Source organism: Elgaria multicarinata, chromosome 1 (genome assembly GCF_023053635.1).
Source record: "Elgaria multicarinata webbii isolate HBS135686 ecotype San Diego chromosome 1, rElgMul1.1.pri, whole genome shotgun sequence".
In the NCBI taxonomy this organism is placed as follows: domain Eukaryota; kingdom Metazoa; phylum Chordata; class Lepidosauria; order Squamata; family Anguidae; genus Elgaria; species Elgaria multicarinata.
The window spans coordinates 7,986,164-8,011,328 of record NC_086171.1 but is presented as its reverse complement, the minus strand read 5'-3'; the positions used below and the strand labels follow the sequence as shown (position 1 = coordinate 8,011,328).

Sequence of the window (25,165 nt, the reverse complement as noted above, 5' to 3'; positions counted from 1 at the left end):
ATTGCCTTCCCCAGTCGCGGTTACCTTTCCCCAAGCTAGCTGAGTACTCATTTTACCGACCTCGGAAGAATGGAAGGCTGAGTCGACCTGAGCCAGCTGCCTGAGAACCAGCTTCCGCTGGGATCGAACTCAGGCCGTGGGGAGAGTTTCAGCTGCAGTCACTGCCGCTTACCACTCTGCGCCACACGAGGCTCGCCTAAAGAAAACCATTACAAAAATATGAATACTATTGGAAATTACAAATTAAAGTGGTCTAACGACACCCCTAAATTGATTAGAACAATGGTTACTGATCACTCTTTGTCTCGAATGGCCTTGAACCTGATTTAAGACCTACATCGGTCTACATATTGTGACTCTCGATAGGGTTCACTGTTTCGTCCTAATGACAAGAGGGTTTGCCCAGCCCTCTCCGTTCAAAGCCAGCCTTTTCAGAGTAATGAATCCTTCACCTTCCCATACAGCTCCAGGCTAGAGCAATTGTGCGCGGAAGGCCTCAGTTCAGTTTTTCGCAGTTCTAGTTAAAAACGTAAGAGGGCTGGAAATGACCTTTTGTGCATGACCTTGGAAATCTGCTGACAGTCAAGAGTTGGCAATACTGGCAGGATCAGGTTCCAGGAATGTGTGACCCTCCAGATGATGGACTACAATTCCCATCAGCCCTACCATGGGGGGGGGGAATGGCAGTTGCAGTCCAACCACATCTAATGGGCCACATATTCCAATCCCTACTTCAACACTTCTGGGAGGTGCCTCGTTGGGGGAGGTTGGACTACAACTCCCATAATTCCTAGCCAAAGTCATGCTGGTGGGGATGGTGAGAGTTGTGAAACCAGCACAAGGAAGGCACCATGTGGGAAAGGCTGAAGTGGCTTAAACTCAACGGCAGTATGATTTCCGCCTAAAAATTATTTCCCCCCGATCTGAACAAAATCTGGTGGATCTGATCATGGTGGGATATACTTTCTACATAAGGCATGTTCCTCAGTCTCCACAGTTTATTCTTGAAACTGTTCCAGAATCTGTTGAAAGTGTCCACACACACACACATGAAATTTTCAAAGCATGAACTAGAGATCATAGAATAGAATAGCAGAGTTGGAAGGGGCCTACAAGGCCATTGAGTCCAACCCCCTGCTCAATGCAGGAATCCACCCTAAAGTATCCCTGACAGATGCTTGTCCAGCTGCCTCTTGAAGGCCTCTAGTGTGAGAGAGCCCACAACCTCACCAGGCAACTGATTCCATTGTCGTACCGCTCTAACAGTCAGGAAGTTTTTCCTGATGTCCAGCTGGAATCTGGCTTCCTTTAACTTGAACCCGTTATTCCGTGTCCTGCGCTCTGGGAGGATCAAGAAGAGATCCTGGCCCTCCTCTGTGTGACAACCTTTGAAGTATTTGAAGAGTGCTATCATGTCTCCCCTCAATCTTCTCCAGGCTAAACATGCCCAGTTCTTTCAGTCTCTCTTCATAGGGCTTTGTTTCCAGACCCCTGATCATCCTGGTTGCCCTCCTCTGAACACGCTCCAGCTTGTCTGCGTCCTTCTTGAATTGTGGAGCCGAGAACTGGGCGCAATACTCTAGATGAGGCCTAACCAGGGCCGAATAGAGAGGAACCAGTACCTCACGTGATTTGGAAGCTATACTTCTATTAATGCAGGCCAAAATAGCATTTGCCTTACTTGCAGCCATATCACACTGTAGGCTCATATTCAGCTTGCGATCTACAACAATTCCAAGATCCTTCTCGTTTGTACTATTGCTGAGCCAAGTATCCCCCATCTTGTAACTGTGCATTTAGTTTCTATTTCATTCTGTTGTTTTCAGCCCAGCACTCCAGCCTATCAAGATCACTTTGAAGTTTGTTTCTGTCTTCCAGGGTATTAGCTATCCCTCCCAATTTTGTGTCATCTGCAAATTTGATAAGCATTCCCTGCACCTCCTCGTCCAAAACATTAATAAAAATGTTGAAGAGCACTGGGCCCAGGACTGAGCCCTGCGGTACCCGACTCGTTGCCTCTCCCCAGTTTGAGAAGGTTCCATAGATAAGTACTCTGAGTCCGATTCTGTAGCCAACTGTATCTGCTTGTAGAGGTTTGGAGGTAGGCCATAATAAAGCTGCAATTATTTAATGTGTGTTCTCTTTCCCAAAGTAGTTATTTGGAGTGGCAGGGTGGTGTAGTGATTAGAGTACCTGGACTAGGACCAGAAAGACCCTCACCTAGAAAGCTTGCTGGGTGACCTAGGGTTCATCACCATATTTCAGCCTTGCCTAGTTCATAGAACCATAGAACAGTAGAGTTGGAAGGGGCCTATAAGGCCATTGAGTTCAACCCCCTGCTCAATGCAGGAATCCAGATTAAAGCATCCCTGACAGATGGCTGTCCAGCTGCCTCTTGAAGGCCTCTAGGGTGGGAGAGCCCTAGGTCATTGGCTCCATTGTACTGCTCTAGCGGTCAACGGGAGTTTAACTCTTAAAAGGTCCCAAGTTAAAATTCCTGGCATCTCCAGGTAAGCTGGGGACTCCTATCTCAAAACACTTGACTTTTACCAATGTAGAAAATAGTGAGCTAGATAAACCAATGGTCTGGCTGAGGCCCCTTTCTATATTCCTGCTCAGGAAAGTCGTTCAAAGAATGTTCCATGAGCTTAACTTGCCCATAGCTATGACACTGGACAGCAGCAGGCCGGCCAAGGAAAACCATGTTATTCATCTTAATAAACTTTCATTTAAAAAAATATGCACCGTGTTCTTGCAGAAAATGTTTTTGGGATCGATATCAAATATTGAACTGGTCAGAGAACAGAATGGTCCTGTTTCCACGGATGAGAGACAGTAATTCTGAAGCACGCCTGAATGTTTCGCCATGGTGTTGGTCCTTTAGAAGTAAATCAGTCTCCTGTGAAACCAAAAGTACCTTCCTTGCCCACAGATCACACTACTTTCCAAACATCTGGTCCTTGAAATGGCTAATCATACTGGGTCTTTTACATTGATCAAGCCATTCAGTTGGCCCCAGTGCAGATAATGCAGTCAAACAATTTATCCTTGGAGGAATGTGTTTGGCTCGTACTCAGGACCAGTGTGATGCAGCTGCAAAAAAAGCAAATGCTATTTTGGGATGCATAAATAGAAGTATAGCTTCCAAATCACCCGAGGTACCAGTTCCCGTTAATTCGGCACTGGTTAGGCCTCATCTTGAGTATTGTGTTCAGTTCTAGGGACCACACTTCAAGAAGGATGCAGACAAGCTGGAGTGTGTTTAGAGGAGGGCAACCAGGATGATCAGGGGTCTGGAAACAAAACTCCATGAGGAACTGCGCCTTGAGAAGAGAAGACTGAGGGGAGACATGATAGCACTATTCAAGGACTTGAAAGGTGGTCACACAGAGGAGGGCCAGGATCTCTTCTCCATCATCCCAGACTGCAGGACATGGAATAATGGACCCAAGTCACAGGAAGCCAGATTCCAGCTGGACATCAGGAAAAACATCCTGACGGTTAGAGCAGTACGACAATGGAACCAATGTCCTAGGGAGGTCGTGGGCTCTCCCACCCTAGAGGCCTTCAAGAGGCAGCTGGACAGCCCTCTGTCAGGAATGCTTTAAGGTGGATTCCTGCATTGAACAGGGGGTTGGATTTGATGGCCTTAGAGGCCCCTTCCAACTCTACTATTCTATGGGCTCCCATGATCCCTTGCCATTGGTCACACTTGCTAGGGCTGGTGGGAGTTGTAGGCCAGAACACAAGGGCGACAAATTGCACACCCCTTCCCTGGAGGCCAGTTCCTAGCACTGCAGTCATACGACATTGTGCAGCTATTATGTCTTTCACTCCTTAATAGGATTCCCACCCACCCCGGTAAGCGAAAAGATGGAATTATGGAACTCACTACCACAAGATGCAGTGATTGGCACCAATTTGGATGGCTTTAAAAGGGGGTTGGATAAATTCCGGGAGGCAAGGGCTATCAATGGCTAGTAGCCCTGATGGTTGTATGCTATCTCCAATATTTGAGGCAATAAACCTGTGTGCACCAGTTGCTGGGGAACATCGCTGGGAGTGTGCTGTTGCACCATGTCCTGCTTGTTCATCCCTGGCCGATGGCTGGTTGGTCACTGTGTGAACTAGATGGACCCTTGGTCTGATCCAGCATGGTACTTCTTATGGAAGAAGTGAGATGGGGGGGGGGGACATGGGTGGGTTGCAAATGAAAGGCAGCCACACACACACACACACACACACAGTAAAATTCCCATCTGGATGCCCCTTAAGTTCCATGAATGAAGCAGGACAAGCGTGATAAAAGCCTTGTCTGGAAGCGTTCCTAGAACTTCCCACTTCAGCGATTGCTTGGTACTTTTCTAAACAAGCCAAAACCAACCAAGAATAATAAGGAAGCAACTGCTGTTGCTGAAGGCAGGAGGGGAAACGAAACTCTTTCTAATCTCCCATAATCATTCTGCCTGCCTCAAGAAGGACTTTTATGTAATAGTTTTTATTGTGCTGCGAGTGCTCAATTGTTAATGTGAGAGGGGGAATTTCCCCCTCTCCTCTCCCTGGTGTGTCCGCCGTTGGGAAATGGAATTTCCCCAGTATTCCACCTCCGACATTTTCTTGTTAGAAGGCTGCAGCCAAAGAATCTGGTTAAGAGGACAGGGCTCCTGCAGCTTTAACTGTTGCAATGAAGAGGAAACGTCACCAGGTGCTGCATGCACACAAAGGACACCTGCTGAAATTCCCTTTTCTATGCAACTGTTAAAGATACAGGAGCCCTGTCCTCTTTTCCATAGGATCACCCTATTTAATATAGACAGTCCACTCAGCCATCTTACGGTGATTATGTAAGGTCAGAAACACCACCAACACACATTCAAAATAAATCAGCCTGAGAATGAGGCAGAAAAATGGAAGCCCCTTTCATGGGGAAAGAAAACTTTCAGGAAATTCCTGAGATATTTTTTTCCCTTAATGTCTAGAAATTAAAGGACACTTTTCAGAGTTTTCTCCACATTTTCTTCACCACTTTTTTGGGGTGGTTACATTCCCTCCCCTTAATGTCCTGGATTGATGCTAGGTAGATGGGGCATTACAGAGGATGCAAACTGGGAGCTAGGCTGCGAACACGATGCTATTGCTACTTGCAGTGGCAGTGCAAAAACAACAACGCCAAAAACCCTTGGGAGGGGGGAGCAATACACTGTTCTACAACAGTGATACCTGCCTGTGAGGAATTCTTGGAGAATTTCTCCTCCCCCTGGAGAAATTTGGTGATATTGTCTTCTCTACCCACAAATAAGGGCCGGATCTACACTACTGCTTTAAAGCGTTTTATAACAGTTTTATAACTGCCTTAAAGCGCTATAAAACTGTTATAAAGCGCTTTAAAGCAATAGCGTAGATCTGGCCAAGGTGCAGAATTTTGAGAGGCCAATTGCTCACAGCTCTAGTTTTAATCACAGCCAAACTGATATCCTCACCTCACCAAGGCTGAATTTTGTACATATTCTGCCTGTGCTCCCTGAGCAGCTGGAGTGTTAGTGAACATTCTTTTCTACACAACCAGTTCTGCCAGTCCGTTGCTGAAGGCTTCATTCAGTGCCACAACCAAACGCCGTGCAATGCAGAATGATGATTCCCCAACCACGCTTAATGCACTTGGAAGAAAATAGTCCCTCCGGATGACTCCAAGGGAGTAATTGGAGGGGGACGTGATCCCTTCCTTGCAAGACTCATGACATTATTGATATGTGTCAGGAACTGCAGACCTCTGGGTGGGCCAGTCAAGACCTCAAGGCACCCAGAAGTGTTTCAAGACCAGTGGGATCCTATAAGGCAGCCTTCCTCAACCTGATGCAACTCCCAGAATCCCTCAAACAGAGTAGTGGGGAATTGTGGGAATTCTACTCCAATGCATCTGGAGGACAGCAGGTTGGTGAAGGATATAGTAAAGTAATCTAAAAATGCCAGGAAATGTCCTGTATTTCTGGAATATATATTTTTTCTAAATCAGAAAACCATGTTTCCCCACAAAGGCACCAGAATAGAAACTCCTCGATATTCTCAGCTCACAATACATTTTCCTCGTAGGCACTTTTTTTGCATTTTGTTTCTAACGCCTATGGAAGTTTAGACCGGAGCAGGTCATGATGCATGCCTGCTTGCTTGCCTGCCAAGGATTTAATGGATGTCGGCGGTGGGTGTCTGTGTGTGTCTGTGTGTGGTAGGTACGTTTTTGTTGATCAATTTCATTATTTTGATTTGAGACAACCCTCTGAAAAGCAGGCAGTGCTTTTCAGGGCTGGAGGAAGGCGTAAGACCATAAGGGTAGATTTTTATGGGGCGAAAAGGGGAGGGGGGACGGGAGGCTGAATAAATACCAGGCTTATTGCGTAGAGCGGCTTTGCAGAGGGTAACGGACATCTGGAATAGGTTACGGTGCAAGACAGCTAAACTTGAATTGCGATGAGGACCAGATGCATCGTTGTCCCGATTGTGGAAGGAATGGGGGAGGAAGTGTTGGAAACGTAGGAATGGAAAACCAAGGAGAGCCAATGAAAGTCACGTTCCCAGTGCCTTGCCTCTGTACGTGTGTGTCTATATATGTGCATACACACTCACACTGGGTGCATTCCAGTGGAGGCTGGTGGCTCTGATGTCAGTGGGGCGGTGAATCCACTCCGGGTTTCAGTCAGAACTCTAAAAGAGCTACCCAAGGTTCTTATGACAGCAGTGGTGAATGCATCTGTGATGGAGGCTAGGGTGGCCACCTGCCTAAAATTGGCTAGTGTTCAGCCACTCCTCCAGAAACCAACTCTAGATTCATCGCTGCGGGCAAACTACCGACCAGCCTCCAACCTTCCTTTTCTTGGTAAGGTGGTGGAGAAAGTGGTCCTGGAGCGGGTTCAACAGTTTCTCCATGACTCAGATTTTTTAGATCCTTTTCAATCTGGCTTCAGGCCTGGACACAGCACAGAGACTGTCCTTGCCACGGTCTGTGATCTTCTTTTAGCGACGGACAAAGGCTGTCCGTCCATCTTGCCCTTATTGGATCTCTCAGCGGCGTTTGACACAGTGGATCTTGAATTGTTGATTGGACAGTTGAGGACCCAGGTGGGCCTGGAGGGCCAGGGGCTCTTGCCTGGTTCCAGTCCTACTTGGATGGAAAGGCTCAGCTGGTTACCATGGACACTTGTGCATCTGCCCCCCCCCCCCAGCCCTCCACTGTGGAATTCCACAGGGCTCCATCCTCTCACCTTTCATGTTCAACATGTATGTGAGGCCATTGGCAAAGTTAATTAGAGCCCACGGGTTGAGGTATCATACATACGCTGGTGATACCCAGGTTTACATCTTGGTGGGTTCAGACCTTGGTGGGGCAGTTGGTGTTCTGTCTCGGTGCCTGATTGAGATCTGTAATGGGAGCTCCATTACAACAGCGATTTAGTGTGCTCTCGCCATGCCTGGTGTGTAGATTTGCAGCACAGTAGTCACATGACGCCATGCCTGCCCTGCTGACACCCTGCCTCTCCCCCAGCCTTTCCCGTCTTTTCCTAGAACGCGTAAAATCCGGATTATTTTCCCTAAGTGTGTTTTCCTTTGTTGGGTGTGTGTGCTGTGATGGGACACTTGCTGTTGGCTTGAATGGATTGCATCAGGTCCTGGCAGGGAAAAGCGACGTCTCCAAGCCCCTGTAAAAAGAAACGAGGAAGAGACGACGATGACGCCGCCGACGCCGACGCCAACCAGCTTCCTGCTCCCCGGCCGGGACGGAGAGCTGGGTGGAGAGCGGAAAAAGCTCTCTACCCCGCCTTCTTCAAAAAGAGCTCTCCGAGCCGGCCGGGGAGCAGGAAGCTGGGTGGCGGCGTCGGCGTCGGCGTCATCGTCGGTGTCTCTTCCTCGTTTCTTTTTACAGGCAAGTACAGACTATCGTTTTCGGGGTGCCCTGGGGTCGCATAAATGCGCTCTGGGGCCGACGTGCGGATCCGCCCAGGGCTGCGAGACTTGGGTGTCATCCTTGCCCAGTCCCTCCTCATGTCATCACAGGTGGGGGCTGTGGTCCGGAGCTGCTTTTACCAACCACATCTGCTTAGCGGCAGATCTTACCACCGCAGTCCATGCCCTGGTCACTTCCAGGCTGGATTATTGCAACCTGCTGTATGCAGGGCTTCCCTTGAAGCAAATCCAGTGCCTGCAGGGTGTGCAAAATGCAGCAGCCAGGTTGGCCAAGGGGCTTCCAAAGGGGTCTTCTATCAGTTCGGTGCTTTGAGAATTCCACTGGCTGCAAGGGGCTGCTAGGGGGCGCTACAAGGTTTTATTAACTGCCTATAAAGCCCTGCACCGCTTAGGCTCTGGTTACTTGAGTGCCTGCTTTGATCCTATGTCCCACTGCCGGGAGACTCCTCTCAGGAGCAGGGCGCTTTGATGCCCCCCTGCTATAATTTGGAATGTGCGGGGGGCAGGGCTTTCTCGGTGGCTGGCCCCCGGTTATGGAACAATTTGCCACTGGTGATTCAACAGGCAATTGTTTCAAATTTGGACGAGGAGGTGCAGGGAACGCTGATCAAATCTGCAGATGACACAAAATTGGGTGGGATAGCTAATACCCTGGAAGACAGAAGCAAACTTCAACGTGATCTTTATAGGCTGGAGTGCCGGGCTGAAAACAACAGAATGAAATTTAATAGGGTTAAATGTCAAGTTCTCCATCTAGGAAATAGAAACCAAATGCACAGTTACAAGATGGGGGATACTTGGCTCAGCAATACTACAAACGAGAAGGATCTTGGAATTGTTGTAGATCACAAGCTGAATATGAGCCAACAGTGCGATATGGTGGCAAGAAAGGCAAATGCTATTTTGGGCTGCATTAATAGAAGTATAGCTTCCAAATCACGTGAGGTACTGGTTCCTCTCTATTTGGCCCTGGTGAGGCCTCATCTAGAGTATTGCGTCCAGTTCTGGGCACCACAATTCAAGAAGGATGCAGACAAGCTGGAGCGTGTTCAGAGGAGGGCAACCAGGATGATCAGGGGTCTGGAAACAAAGCCCTATGAAAAGAGAATGAAAGAACTGGGCACGTTTAGCCTGGAGAAGAGAAGATTGAGGGGAGACATGATAGCACTCTTCAAATACTTCAAAGGTTGTCACACAGAGGAGGGCCAGGATCTCTTCTCGATCCTCCCAGAGTGCAGGACACGGAATAACAGGCTCAAGTTAAAGGAAGCCAGATTCCAGCTGGACATCAGGAAAAACTCCCTGACTGTTAGAGCAGTACGACAATGGAACCAGTTAGCTAGGGAGGTTGTGGGCTCTCCCACACTAGAGGCCTTCAAGAGGCAGCTGGACAACCCTCTGTCAGGGATGCTTTAGGGTGGATTCCTGCATTGAGCAGGGGGTTGGACTCGATGGCCTTGTAGGCCCCTTCCAATTCTGCTATTCTATGATTCTATGATTCTGTGTAAGGTGTTTCTGTGTATACAAGAGTTTGGAGGAGTGGTGGTTTGAATTTTAATATGGGTTGAGGTTTTTTTAATGGACATTCTTTTATGTGCTATCGTAAAGCTCCATGATGCTGGAAATGGTGAGGTGGCGCTATAAAAATGTTTTAAATGATAACAAATAATGCACCACCCCACTGACATCGGAGCCACCAGCCTCCGCTGACTGCAGCTGGGGCTGGGCCTTGAAACCCAAACTTGTGCGCCCACAAATAACCAGCCAAAGAGCAGCAGGGCGGCAGAAGCAAACTCCATTTAATTCCTGTAGTCATAACAATGCTATTAGTATGCTTTTAGGGTGTTTTTAACAGTTTATACTACGTTTTTAATCAGTATTTTATGTATTTTATGTTTGCTGTTGTTCCCTGCCTTGATCCAATCGGAGAGATCATCCGGAGGCATGGGGCAGGGTGCTATCAGTATGCTGATGACACCCAAATATATTTCTCTATGCCTTCGACAACAGCGTCAGCTAAGGATAGTGTGTCTCCTCTGAATGAATACTTGGAGGTGGTAATGGGCTGGATGAGGAAAAACAAACTGAAGCCGAATCCAGACAAGACGGAGGTGCTCGCTGTCAAAGGCCGCAACCAGGGTTTGGAGGTGTGTCAACCGGTTCTGGATGGGGTTACACTCCCCCTGAAAGACTGTGTTCACAGCTTGGGGGTGCTTCTGGATCCGTCACTCCAAATGACAGCCCAGATAGATGCGACGACCAGGATCAGCTTCGGCTGATACGCCACCTGCGCCCCTTCCTGGAGTTGGAAGACCTAAAGACAGTAGTGCACGCACTGGTAACTTCAAGGCTTAACTTCTGTAATGCGCTCTACATGGGGCTACCTCTGTGCCTAGTCCGGAAACTTCAATTAGCCCAAAATATCGCAGCCAGGCTGGTCACTGGTACACCTAGGGGTGACCACATTACACCAGTTTTAAAATCTCTTCACTGGCTGCCGATTAGTTTCCAGGCAAAGTACAAAGTGTTGGTTATTACCTTTAAAGCCCTACATGGTTTGGGTCCAGGCTACCTGCGGGATCGCCTTCTCCCATATGATCCACCCCGCACACTCAGGTCCTCTGGGAAGAATCCACTTCAGCTAGCAAAAACTAGATTAGTAACTGTTACCCAGAGGACCTTTTCTTCCACTGCTCCCAGACTGTGGAATGGCCTGCCGGAGGAGATTCGTCAACTTGACAGTCTTTTAGAATTTAAAAAAGCAATAAAGACTGATCTATTCCGGCAGGCCTATCCAGTGAAATTTTAGAATGTTTTCAGGATGTTTTAATCATGTATGGTATGTTTTAATTCGTTTTAATGTGTATTTTATATCATGTTTTTATACTGTTTGTTTTACACTTTGAATTGTTTTAGATTTTGTGAACCGCCTAGGAAGCTTCGGCTATTGGGCGGTATAAAAATACAAATAATTTATTATTATTATTATTATTATTATTATTATTATTATTATTATTATTATTCGAGTGAGTTGAAAACGCAAAAGAGCACATTCCAAAGTATTATTATATGTTTTTTATTATTATTATTTATTGTTATTATTATTAAAATCAGGGCTGGTAAGTCATTTTGTTGTTGTCTAATGTGTCAGAATTGTAGAAGCAGTTGTTGTAATGTACAGAATGGTGGTTGGGGCAGCGAAGAGAAATCTTGTTGATTTGATTTGTGCCTCACCTTTCTACCAAAAAAAAAAAAAAAAAAGGCACTCAAGGCCATGTTTGTTGTGTGATTTACAACTAGAACAAAACACATGTAATCTAAAGTGTATGTGTGTGTGTGTGTGTGAGGGGGGATTTAGGATTATTAAATCATACACACACACACACTTAACTCCAATTACCATAGAATCATAGAATAGCAGAGCTGGAAGGGGTCTACAAGGCCATCAAGTCCAACCCCCTGCTCAGTGCAGGAATCCACCCTAAAGCAGGTGGATGTTACCTTCTATTATTATTATTCACCACCCGCATGGCAGTTAAGACTAGCAGGTTGCTGGACCAGGATCCAGAGAGCCAAATATTAAAGAGCGTTCCAAAAGACTGCATTCATCTCTTTCCTGATTCTTCCATCACTCCCTTCTCGGACAGAGGATGGGCGGACGTGCAAGAGGTGTGATGACCTCACCGTCTCCCATTGCATCTTTGCCCCTGAAGTCCGCTTCTTCAGGCTTCTCATGAGTTGACATCCCTTGGGGAGGCCATGCTCAGGGTCCCATCCTCTCTATGGAGTTTTAAGAGGCAAACTCCATTTTACACCTGTCATGATTTTGCTTTGGATTTATGTGAATTCAAAATCCACTCTGCATATGCTCAGGGTTTGGGCTTTTGTTTTGTTTTTGATCAGGGGTGGCAAACTGTTTTGTTGTTCTAATACATCAGATACATAGGCGCAATTTTAATGGTGGCTGGGGAAGGAAAATGTCAATGACCTGCTTCACATCAATGATTATGTGGCCATCTCAAGGAATGTTCTCCTCGCTGTGGTCTGTCTGGTGTCATCTTTTCAGCTCCAGGCGCACCAAGGCATTTTTTGTCACATATGGAGCATTTCATAGAATCATAGAATAGCAGAGTTGGAAGGGGCCTACAAGGCCATCGAGTCCAACCCCCTGCTCAAGGCAGGAATCCACCCTAAAGCATCCCTGACAGATGGTTGTCCAGCTGCCTCTTGAAGGCCTCTAGTGTGGGAGAGCCCACAACCTCCCTAGGTAACTGGTTCCATTGTTGTACTGCTCTTACAGTCAAGAAGTTTATGCCAGTGGATTCTATCAGGTCCAATATTTGATTGTAAATTTTTTACTTGTTTATTTTAAATTGTGTACATTAGAGATTTTATATTGGAGCTGTTCAGACAACACGGTAAACCATGGTTAGAGCTGCTAACCGCTTTGCAACAAGTGGTTAGTGAGCATGGTTAAACCATGGTTATGTAACCACCATGGTTAGGAGAAAAAGTTGTTCACACAACACGCTAAGCCAACATGGTTAGTTTAAAACCATGATGTCTCCAATCGAGCCATAGGTTTATGTGGAAACACCAGGAACATAAGAAATGCCAGGCTGGGTCAGACCGAGGGTCCATCTAGTCCAGCACTTGGTTCACACAGAGATCTTTTGAAATGGTCGGAAGACTTATTCAATAAAGTTTCATTCATTCACAGGGGCCGACCAGCCATCGGCCAGAGATGAGCAAGCAGGACATAGATTCATAGAACAGAATAGTAGAGTTGGAAGGGGCCTAAAAGGCCATTGAGTCCAACCCCCTGCTCAATGCATGGTCCAACAGCACCCTCCCGCCCATGTTCCCCAGCAACTGGTGCACACAGGCTTATTGCCTCAAATACTGGAGATAGCACACAACCATCAGGGCTGGTAGCCATTGATAGCCTTCGCCTCCAGGAACTTATCCAACACCCTTTTAAAGCCATCCAGATTGGTGGCCATCACTACATCCTGTGGTAGTGAGTTCCATTACTTAACTATGCACTGTGTGAAGAAGCCCTTCCTCTTATTCGTCCTGGATCTCCCACCCATCAGCTTCATGGGATGACCCCATTGGGTTCTAGTATTTTGAGAGAGGTAGAAAAATGTCTCCCTCCCCACATTCTCCACACCATGCATAATTTTGTACATGCCAAGTGACAACTGAGGGACTGGACAGGTTGAAATGAAATAAGTAAATAAGCAAGGGTGTGTGTGTATTTCCAGGGTCTAAATACCAGGATGCAGCCCTAGGCATGTTTCCGCAGACATCTGTCCTACAACTCCCAGCATCCTCCAGCTAGACTTTATTATTATTATTTATTTATATAGCACCATCAGTGTACATGGTGCTGTACAGAGTAAAACAATAAAACAGCAAGGCTTACATTCCAATAGAATCATAATAAAACCATAAGAAGGGGAAGAGAATGCACCAAACAGGCACAGGGTAGAGTAAAACTAACCGTATAAAAGTAAGATCAAAATCAAGTTCTGAAAGTTGATTTTCTAGGGTCTAAAATTACCCAGGATGCAACCCAAGGCAGAAATGAGGTGAGGTGGGCTGGGCTGGGGCATGCTGGGAGCTGTAGGGCTGATTTCATAGAATAGTAGAGTTGGAAGGGGCCTACAAGGCCATTGAGTCCAACCCCCTGCTCAATGCACCCTAAAACACCCTAAAGGAATCCACCCTAAAGCATCCCTGACAGAGGGTTGTCCAGCTGCCTCTTGAAGGCCTCTAGGGTGGGAGAGGCCACAACCTCACCAGGAAACTGATTCCATTGTCGTACTGTTCTAACAGTCAGGAAGTTTTTCCTGATGTCCAGCTGGAATCTGGCTTCCTGTAACTTGAGCCCGTTATTCCGTGTCCTGCACTCTGGGAGGACCGAGAAGAGATCCTGGCCCTCCTCTGTGTGACAACCTTTTAAGTCTTTGAAGAGTGCTATCAGCCCAAACTCGCCTAAGATCGCACCCCAAACTGCACCGGTCCAGTGGGAGAGGAAACCTCGGCGTGGATTCAGGCCTGAAGACACAGAATCAAACTGACGGAGAGGCGTCCCAGCGCTGCCCAGTGCAGGCTGCAGTGTCTGCCTTAGAAGTGCCTCCCTTGAAGGAGGGCGGCTTCCAGACCAGGCGCAAGACGTGTGTGGGGGTCCCCCTTCCCCGCTCCCCCCAACCCCGCAATGTGGCCAGATAAACCGAAGGCAAGGCAGGGCTGTTGCCTTGCAAAGCAGGCGCGCGCAAGGCGCCCGGGGAGGGCTGCGTGTCTCTTTAAAGGCCGGCGCGCAGGCGCAGCAGCGGCCACGGCTCCAATCAGCTGGGCATATCGGCCGTCTTGCCAGCGGTTCCTCCCTCCCTCTCTCTCCCTCCCTCTCCCTCTTCCTCCGGGGCGAACATGGCGATTGGGGAGGGGGGTGAAGCGAAGCAGCCGGAGGAGCCGCGGTAGCAGCGCTGGAAAGGACGAGCGAGCAGAGCAGAAGGAGCCCCTGCAGAGGGCGAAGAGGATTTTTTTTGGGGGGGGGGGAACCACAAAAAATCCAGATTGGAGGGGGAAAAAAAGAGGAGGAAAAAATCGACCTCATCCTAACATTTTCATGGAGATCACAACCCCCCTGCAAGGAGAGCAGCACCGCGGCTCGCTTGACCGGAGACCTTTGCATCAAAATGGTAGATACTCCAGATACTTGGGTTTCCTCTCCCCTCCTCCTCGCCCCTTTCTTTTGCTTGTGTTCACTTCTCTCTCTCCCCCCCCCCCTCCCCGCCACCCCTCTTGGCCTTCCCTTTTCTTAAAACTGCCACGATCCCTCGCCCTCCTTTGCGGAGGAGGCGTCAGAAACTTCCCCCAATCGGTGCAGCGAGCTCAGGTCTCTCTGGTGGGCACACTGCGAAATCCAGATGTGTCTTGTCTAGGGGGAAAGCGGGGTGGGGTGGGGTGGGTGGGGGATACGGTAGATTAGAAGGGGGAGGGTTCTTATAAATTTGCATTATTATTATCATCATCATCATCATCATCATTATGGGCTTTCTTCCTTTTGAAGGGGAAGCAAAGGCACCTGGGATGTGCAGAGGTGTCAGACCCAACAATAGCTCTCTTGTTGCATGCAAAGAGTTAAAATTCCTTCATAGCTTGGCTTGATACCGATGGGATGGATTAGCTCACCCGATTCAATTATTACAAGTTGACTGGGCTTGTTGTCTTCTCTCTCTCTCTCTCTCTCTCTCTTTTATCCCATTTGTAGCTTTGGGGTTTATTTTGCTTTCTGGAGTGCTTGGGATGACAGTCGTATCTAAACGCATTTCGGATCGTCTAGTAAATCCCGATTTGAAATAGGCATTGGCGTTGGTTAGGGTGTGCGTGTGTGTAAACCCTATCTGGAGATCTTGGAACAGAACAGGGTTGGGATGCGATCTGTGACAGTGTCTTCTTTATTTCCTCCCTGGTTATTTATCCTTCATGGAGCAACGAAGTCTGCTAAAGTTTGCTTTGGTGTTTTTTGTGGGGGGGGGAGGGGGATACCGCCTCTCCCTTTTCTAATCCTGCAGAAATGAATAAGGTGTGTGGGTGTGTTTGCAAGGTGGGACACCTTGCGATGCAGATGTCAGAACCTGGACGCTTCACGGAGGGAGGCCTCGAGGCTCCCCTTCCCCCCCCCCCCCCCCCGCACACAAAAGGCTCAAGTACACAAACGACACCAGAAATACATAGATATTATTTTGGTAGCGAAACCTGCAATGCTTTCGGATGCTTTGGCAGGAACGGGTTACTTGACCAAGAGACCCGCTGCCCCCACTTTGCCTTCCCGTGGGCTCTAGGCCTACCTTGCTTCTGCAGAAGTTCAGTGGTATTCACCCCACCCCTGTCTCCCCACAAGGAAGGGGTCTTGTGAAAGTGGTGGGGAAGCAGTTGGATCTGAAAGTCTATGGAGGCCACCCTAATGTAGAGCAAAAAGAATGGCCCAGACTGGAAGGAATTGGTGGCTGCAGAGGGAGGGGGTAAGTTCCACATCTAGTTGGCAGGTGCAAATATGGTTTTTTTTTGGGGGGGGGGCTTGTAACCTCAAACTCCAAGATCTTAAGTCTGCACCCAGTTTGGCCTGTATCATAGGGCTCTTTCTTGTTTGCGTTCTTGTTTGAACCATGGCTGCAGCCGTGTCTGACTTGCGTGTGTGAATGGACTGTCCCAGGACAGAAAGAGTAGGGTCTTTCTGTCGCCTGGTGTCTCTCCAGGCCCATGGGGGGCTCTTTGTGGATTTAGCGGCAGTTTTCCCAATGTTAAGAAGGCCAGTGAACCAGCATGCAGGGCAGGGAATATGTGGTCCTCCAGATGTTTTTGGGCTCTGGCTTTCAGCAGCAACGGACTGGGATGATAAGTGGACAACAATCTGGAGGGGACGCAGGGTTCCTCACTCCTGCCATAGGTTGATGGAGCTCAAAGAGACCAGAAGATCTGTCCTTGATGGGACTATCGATGGCTGTTACATAGAGCCTGCATGTTCAGAGGTACTATATCTCAATACTAGGTGTTGGGGAAGATAGGAATTTGCCTTACTCTGAGTTCATCCAGCCCAGCATTGTCAGCACTGACTGGCAGCCATGGCTCTTAAGAACATTAGAAGTGCCCTGATGCTGGATCAGACCAAGGGTCCATCTAGTCCAGCACAGTGTTCACACACAGTGGCCAACCAGCCATCGACCAGGGATGAACAAGCAGGACATGGTGCAACAGCACCCTCCCGCCCATGTTCCCCAGCAACTGGTGCACACAGGCTTACTGCCTCAAATACTGGAGATAGCACACAACCATCAGGGCTAGTAGCCATGGATAGCCTTCGCCTCCAACCCTCTTTTAAAGCCATCCAGATTGGTGGCCATTACTACATCTTGTGGTAGTGAGTTCCATCATTTAACTATGCGTTGTGTGAAGAACTCCTTCCTTTTATTTGTCCTGGATCTCCCACCAATCAGATTCATGGGATGACCTCTTTGGGTTCTAGTATTTTGAGAGAAGGAGAAAAATATCTCCCTACCCACATTCTCCATACCAGGCATAATTACTTGAAGATGCTTTAGATTGAATCTGGGACCTTCTGTATTCATGGCAGATACTCTATCACTGAGCTACAGCCCCTGCCAGCAACAGTCCTCTCGAAGTCTTTTGGTTAGTCAATGCTGGAAAAGAATGCTGGGCTGGATGAACCTCTTATTCTTATCTCTGTATATCAGCTCCTCTTTTGACACACAGGGACACAGACCAGACATATTTGCAAATACCATTAATGCAGCCTCCCCTGACCTGGTGCCTTGCACTAGTGTTGGATTGCAACTCCCATAATTCCCAGCTAGCAGTAGTGGCACCCACCCACCCACCCACTCAACTGTCCACCTTGGAACCTCTGGGCCCCATGCCTGACTTCAGGAGTTGTTATTTACCAGTATCCAAAGGTGATCTGGGTCAGGAGTTCTCATGCTGTTTAACTCCTATGTGATATAATCTTGCAGGCGAATTATTTTCTGGTTTGGAGGTTTAGTAATGGCCGGGGAGGGGGAAGGAATGCATCACCTGTTAAATTTCTGCCTGTTGTGCAGCAGTGAAGAGAAATCCTTTCAGGAAAATAGACACGGCAAGTGAACGCTGTACCTTTAGCTGTGGAACTTCTAGCAGTGCTCCTGACATTGCCCGTACCAGAAGAAAGAGCTTGGGTTTTGGGAGACACACCTGGCCCCATCAGAGGAAGCGGTTCAGGTTCTCTTGTGGGTTTTTCCATTCAAGTCTTTTCCCTTGGCATCAAAGGCAAAATGGGGCAAGGACAAAATACCACCGTATTACGACTTAAGAACATCAGAAGAGCCATTCAGGATTAGATCAAGGGTCCATCTAGTCCAGCACTCTGGTCATGCAGCGAACAACCAACTGTTGACCAGGAACTCACAAGCAGGACGCGGTGAACAGCACTCTCTCACCTATGTTCCCCAGCAACTGGTGCATATAGGCCTTCTGCCTCGGATACTGGAGGTAGCACATAGCCGTCAGGCCTAGTAGCCCTTGATAGCCTTCTCCAGGGATTTATCTAACCACCTTTTAAAGCCACCCCAATTGGTGGTCTTCACTACATCCTGTGGTAGTGAGTTCCATAGCTTAACTCTGCTCAATAAGAGCTTAAAGCTCTTATTGAGCTTTAAGTGTGGCTCTCCCACACTAGAGGCATTCAAGAGGCAGCTGGACAACCATCTGTCAGGGATGCTTTAGGGTGGATTCCTGCATGGAGCAGGGGGTTGGACTCGATGGCCTTGTAGGCCCCTTCCAACTCTGCTATTCTATGATTCTATGATTGCCGGTAATGAAGCCTTATGGGCGGCATTTTCAACCTTTTAGAACGGGAGGAAAGACACGTAAAACTTGAGAAACCATCAGCAGGTGGGGGAAAAGAAGTGAGGCCAAGAGAAGGGGTGGCCACTTGGGGGACTCTTGAACCCCATGAAGCCTCGATTTGGCTTGCAGATTTGAGGTTTAACACCCCTGAATTAAACAGTGTCCCAGGGTCTCATTGCAAGCTGGCAAAAAGAATGGCATCCGGGTGTCCACACTGATACGGGAAACAGCGAGGCCCTATGTGAATAACATAGAAAAGAAAAAGGCATCAGCTGAAAGCAACTGTCTACACATGATTGCTTAGATTAGAAGGATTTAGGAGTTATAGTGGACAATAATCTGAACAGCTGTGATTATGCAGCAAAAAAAGAGGCTAAAGCGACGGTTGTGTTCACATGAGAAATCTAAATGTGGGATGCACTTAAGCCTTTCGAAGTATTTTGTTCGCCTCTGGGTACCAGGGTCCAAAGAGGGTTGGGAGAACAGTTATCCAATCTTATTTGCTAAGACCAAGGAAAAAAGCAAAGCTATCCATACATTTTCCCACAAAGCCTTAGCTTTATTCTGTTGATAAACAGATAAAGAGAAAAAAAATTTAGGGAGAAAAGGACATCTCCTTCCCTGTGGGTAGACACTGGGCAGACATTTGCTCAGGATACAAAGGGTAGTGAAACAGATGATTTGTTACAGTTAAATAAAAGAAAATACTGGCGGAGACGGGTTGCCCTGTGGCGAATTGTTGCAACTTTGCAAGTAATTTTGGTGATTCTGGTATTAGGGCTTAGGTTCTCAATTGGGAAGGAGCCTCGTGTGGCGCAGAGCAGTAAAGCAGCAGTTTCTGCAGCTGAAACTCTCCCCACGGCCTGAGTTCGATCCCAGCGGAAGCTGGTTTCAGGCAGCCGGCTCGGGTCGACTCAGCCTTCCATCCTCATGAGGTCGGTAAAATGAGTACCCAGTTAGCTGGGGGAAAGGTAATAACGGCCGGGGAAGGCAACGGCAAACCACCCCGCTATAAGGCCTGCCAAGAAAACGTCAACGAAAGCTGGCGTCCCTCCAAGAGTCAGTAATGACTCAGTGCTTGCATGAGAGGTTCCTTTCCTGTCAATTGGGAAGGGAGCCGAGCTCAGCAGTAGTAGAAGTAGAACATATGCTTTCGATATGGAAGGCCCCAAATTCAGTCTTCTGCATCTCTCATTTATGTAGCCTAAACAAAGAAGGTTTAAGGCCTTATGTGGCCTGGGACCAGGATGCCTTGAGGAATCCCCTGTGTCCTTTCTCCAAAATGTCTTGGCCATCAGATGTTAGGCTGGTCGATAGAAGGAGCAGACCTTTCTTGATGGTAGCCCTCTGTCCTTCAGAACTTCTTAGAGGAGGCCTGTGTAGAGATTTGAAGGCCTGGGGGAAAACAACCGTAGGAAAAATGTGGGGGACTGAAAAGTTTGTGAGGGACACACCACAATATTTCCTCCCAAGGATTTTGATGAAATCTGGAGGGAAATATTTTCCCCCTAAGGTCTTCAAATCTCTAGGCCCGTCAGTCTTGTGCACTACATGGTATGAGATTGGTAAGAGACCTCAAGAAGGAGCTCTGAAGAAGGCGTCACTTCACTTCTTCATTCCCATCCAAAGCAGGAGCTTTGGGAAGGCTCCATAAATTCCTCCTTGTCCCACTTTCTCCCTCCTTATCTCCGTACAGCCTGCCTACTTCGGCTGCTGAGTATGAGGCTGCTCACATACTCGAGTGCATGGGTGGGCAGGAAGTCTCCAGATGATTGGGGTGTCAACTCCCAGAAGCCCCCTGCCAGTATGACCAACGGTCAGGAATGCTGGGAGCTGAAGTTATCTGCACAGCCATCTGTCAGGGATGTTTTAAGGTGGATTCCTGCAATGAGCAGGGGGTTGGACTCAATGGCCTTATAGACCCCTTCCAACTTTACTATTCTATGAAGGCCAAAACATCTGGAAATCTAGTTCTTGCACACCCTTGTTCTTGAGGCACCTGTCTTCCCACATGACCTTGAGTATTATCGTGGCTGGGCTGTGGACATTTAGTCTGAGGTGAGGCAGGAATTATGGGACCAGCCGCTAGTCAGAACTAAAGAGGGAGTTGGAACCAGAGTCAAGAAGCAAGCCAAAAATCAAGACTCAAGAACACAACAGAGCTCAGGAAGTCTTTATTGCTCAAGCAGTGCGTGACTGGAACAGGAAGTCCTTTTATACCGAGGACCCAATGCCCAGCTTGGGTGGGCGGAGTCAGTCTAGGGCCTGAAAGGTACTTCCCTGAGAAGCTGCTGCCTGCAGTTCACTGCTTCACCACATGGGGCAGCTACCTACAGATAGATACCTAAAGGTACATGTCAACGCAGCATACAGGTCTTATCAATCAGGGAATGTACACCCAATGGCAAACATGGGTTTGCTGTCATGTGTGAAGTGGCATTTCGGATATGCTTTTTTCATAGTATGTTTTAGTCCTGACTCGTAGGTTTTATTAAGCTGTAGTTGCTCCCTGCATTGTAGGTCCTGCATTGAACAAGGGGTTGGATTACATGACCTTCAAGCTCCTTTCCAACTCTATGATACTATGATTCAGAAGTGTGTTTGTCATAGCAGAATAGTGTAATGTTTGGTTGCATCTATGTAAAAGACTATTCAAAAACTGAACTTCATACTTTTGGAATGTGGTCTTTTCTTTGTCTGGTTTTATCAGGTTGTTCTTTTAGGGGTTGCTTTCTGGCTCGTGCGGCGCAGAGCGGTAAAGCGGCAGTCACTGCAGCTGAAACTCTCCCCATGGCCTGAGTTCGATCCCAGCGGAAGCTGGTTCTCAGGCAGCCGGCTCAGGTCGACTCAGCCTTCCATCCTTCCGAGGTCGGTAAAATGAGTACCCAGCTAGCTGGGGGAAAGGTAATAACGGCCGGGGAAGGCAATGGCAAACCACCCCGCTATAAGGCCTGCCAAGAAAACGTCAGCGAAAGCAGGCGTCCCTCCAAGAGTCAGTAATAACTCAGTGCTTGCACGAGAGATTCCTTTCCTTTCCTTTTGGCTAGACATTTGGGCTGAGTTGAAGTGGGGAAGGCTCCCCCCTTTGGTGACTTTTGGGGCACTTTCACGCCAAAAAGGTCACAAAAGTGTTGACTCTTTCAGGGTGAGAATAACACAGTGCAGGAAATAATTGGTTTTGTATGCCTTCAGTCCTCCCCCATCACACATAGTGTCATGATGCCTATCTGTCCAAGAAGTGATCCCTGATAGGCTAGGAGCACTGTCTTTAGGAAGAAGATGGCTCCCCTTAAAAAAAACAAAATGGCACTTAAGCATCAGCCCATCAAAGAAAGAACAGGCAGCAAATGAGGGATTTGGGGAAACATTCCCTTCCCCCAATCTTCAATTCCGAAAGAATTGCAAAATGGATAAACATTGACACAACCCACCAGAAATGCCAACAAGCCACATTTCATGGGCGTCAAACAATTGTTTTCCCCATAACAGAGGCCAGCCACGATGAACAGTGCATTTATACTTACTCCCACGTTAATGTTAAGCAAAAAATGTATTTCTCTTCTGTACTGCTTATGCAAGCAGGGCATTAAACTCTAGCTGTTCCTCTTCTCCGAACCCCTATAGCTGAAGAAACAGTTATCATACAATTATTCCAAGTGTTCAGGTTGCTGTGCATGGATTCCCTTGTTATCTTTACAACAGCCCTGTAAGGTAGGTCAGTATGATCTCTGTATTGCAGATGGGGACTTGGTTGTATCATAGCTCTTCCTTAGCCTTTACCTTTGAAGACGGTTTGGAAGCTGCAGCTCATGCAAAATGCAGCAGCCAGATTGATTTCGGGAACCAGAAGTTTCGACCATGTAACACCTGCTCTGGTCTGCTTGTACTGGCTGCCGGTATGTTTCCGAGCCCAATTCAAGGTGCTGGTTTTGACCTATAAAGCCTTACACGGCTTGAGACCACAATACCTGACAGAACGCCTCTCCCGACGTGAATATACCCGGTCACTATGTTCAACATCTAAGGCCCTCCTCCGGGTGCCTACTCCGAGAGAGGCTCGGAGTGAGGCAATGAGGGACAGGGCCTTTTCGGTGGTGGCCCCCAGACTGTGGAATGATCTCCCTGACGAGGCTCACCTGGCACCAACACTGCTATCTTTCCGGCGCCAGGTTAAGACTTTCCTCTTTACCCCGGCATATGGCAGCTCATCTTAATCACCCACATGTTTAGTTTTTTAACGGTTTTTAATGCTTTATGTGTGTATGTTCTATGTTTTAAATTTTTTAATTTTGTATACTTGTTTTTATCTCAATTTTAGAATTTCTGTAAACCGCCCAGAGAGCTCTGGCTACGGGGGCAGTATATACGTGTAATAAAATAAAATAAATAAATAAATACATTACACCAGCCCTTAAAAAAATCATACTGGCTAACCCATAATCCCCTGCAAAGGGATGTGGGCGCTGCTGCTATTTGAAGAGGGCATGTGGTCCAACTGTTTCAGGTCAGGAAGTGACCTTAGCCTATGTTCAGGGGGGTGGGAACTTGTACTTCAGCTGAGGAAAAGCCTTTTCTTTTTCACCTGCCACTGAGCAATTCCTTTGAAGAAGGCCCCCGTTTTGGGCTGTGCTGTTGCTTTGATAGTGGTGCATGGTCACACCAAGGCTGCTACTGGAGGCATGAATGGACGGCTGTACGAATTCATCCCGCCTGGCCAGAATTCTCTGAAGCTTGATCAGAGGTTTTTACCCGCTCAGCCTCTTGCAGAATGGAAGCATATCCAAACAAATAAAATAAAATGTGGCGGAGCTATTTTTATTTTTTGCCGCCTGTGTCGCATGCATGAGCTGTCACGGTGCGCTAGCACGTGCATTTGGAAAGTGACCCTCGCCTGTGAATGTCCTGTCACATGAAGACCTGGTTCCATTTTGCAGCGTGCATTTGGCAAGAGTGTGGGTGAGTCTCTTCACTCCGCTCTTTCCTGTCCCGTTATTTTGCAGCCATCAAAGCACCTGTGGGTCTAGCTCTTTCCTTGGCAGGCGCATTGATGCATGGGATTCTGGATTCTAGGCCCTAGAATCTAGAGCGTACCCTGATAGTCTGCACACTGATAAAGGAGCATCCCGTTCAAAAAAGGAAGCTCCTATGTATAGGCTGAGGACTGCTTGGATCAGAGGTCCTTCCCAAAAACTTGGGAGGAACTCTGAACATTTATTATTATTATTATTATTATTACATTTATATCCTGCCTTTGTTCCTCCAAGGAACCCAAGGCAGCGTACATAATCTTCCTCCTCCCCATTTGATCCTCTTTTTTTTAATATTTATTTATTAAACTCTATTTAACAAAGCAGTTTTAAAAAAGTTAAAAATATATATAAAAACATACAAGTCAGACAGCGTACACAAACACGATTTCTGTAGATGCCGAACCGAGCTTGTTTCCTTCAATTTACTGTGGTCAGAGGAAGATTTGTTAAACCAGAGTTGGATGCCACATCTGTACCATTGATGTAATCGAGAAAAGGAGACCATATTTCATTGAATGGGTCATAGCTAAGTTGACCCAATGAGACTCTGCGGTGGTAGGTTAATTTTTCAGAGCAGGCTATATCCCACACTTTCCCTTTCCATCCAGTGAGTGTAGGGCCCTTCGGATCCTTCCAGTGTTCGGCGATTTCTAAACGAGCTGCCGTAAGGAGGATAAATACCAATTCTTTATGGGTAAGGGAGGGGTTTAGAGCGTTGGGCAGGGACAGCAGGGCCAGGCTTGGTTCTGGAAAGGTTATCTGATCAGTGGCCTTAGAAATTATAGTGAAGATAGTTTCCCAGAACTGCTTCAGGGCCTTACACTCCCACCACATATGTAAGTAAAAGCCCTTTTCATCGCATCCTCTCCAACACAGTGGGGAGATTGAAGTCGTTGCATGCGAGAGTTGAATTGGAGTTATATACCATCTTAATATAACCTTGAGGGCTGACTCCTGTATGCGGGACGATATTGTTCGGAGGGGGGGATTTATCCAAATTTGTTTCCATTTTATATCTTCAATCTGTATATGTAGATCAGTTTCCCATATGCTCCTCAGAGCCAGGGAGAAGCCACCACCCTTCTCAAGCAATAAATTGCTGAGGTCACGCCTTTATCTTTCCCTTTGGATCTCACACATAGATGCTCAAAGGGAGAGAGAGGGCGAAAATCCGTCTCGCTACTGAATCTTTTGTTTAAGAATGTTCTGACTTGTGTCAGTTGGAGCCAAGAGGGCTCCCCATTTTATCCTCATAACAACAACCCAGTGAGGTATGGTTGGGCTGAGAGTCTGTGACTGGCCCAAAGTCGCCCAGTGGGTTTCCATGGCCGAGTGGGGACTAGAACCCAGATCTCCCGACTCCCAGTCCAACACCTTAGCCACTACACCGCAGTGGCTGTCTTAGTTAGTTATTACATTTATATTACACCTTTTCCTCCAGGGAGCCCAAGTGGATGATTTTCTTTCTCCATTTTATCCTCACAACAACCCTGTGAGGTAGGTTAGGCGAAGCGTCACTGAGCTTTATAGCCAAGTGGGGATTTGAACCTGGGTGGCCCCAGTTCTAATGTAACACTCTAACCACTATACCGCCCTGACTCTCAATGCATGAAGAACATGGTCTAATACAGGGTTGGGCAGAAGGTAGATCTCCAGGTATTTTGGACTTCAACTCCCAGAATCCCCTGCCAGCATAGCCAACAGTCAGGAATGCTGGGAATTTTGGAAGGCCAACACATCTGAAGATCTACTACCTGCCCACAAAGTGT

General features: G+C 47.6%; 2 protein-coding genes across 2 annotated transcripts in view; one reads left to right on the top strand and one right to left on the bottom strand.

Moving 5' to 3' along the window:
• HHATL (hedgehog acyltransferase like) overlaps positions 1-25,165 on the bottom strand; it is a 203,557-nt gene that overhangs the window by 84,452 nt on the left and 93,940 nt on the right. The gene's annotated exons all lie outside the window — the stretch shown is intronic.
• The window catches only part of ZBTB47 (zinc finger and BTB domain containing 47), a 49,375-nt gene continuing 38,781 nt past the window's right edge, over positions 14,572-25,165 (top strand). The window contains exon 1 of the mRNA XM_063122990.1: positions 14,572-14,663. Coding sequence (XP_062979060.1) covers positions 14,661-14,663 — 3 coding nt within the window. The 5' untranslated portion in view covers positions 14,572-14,660. The remainder of the gene's footprint in view (positions 14,664-25,165) is intronic.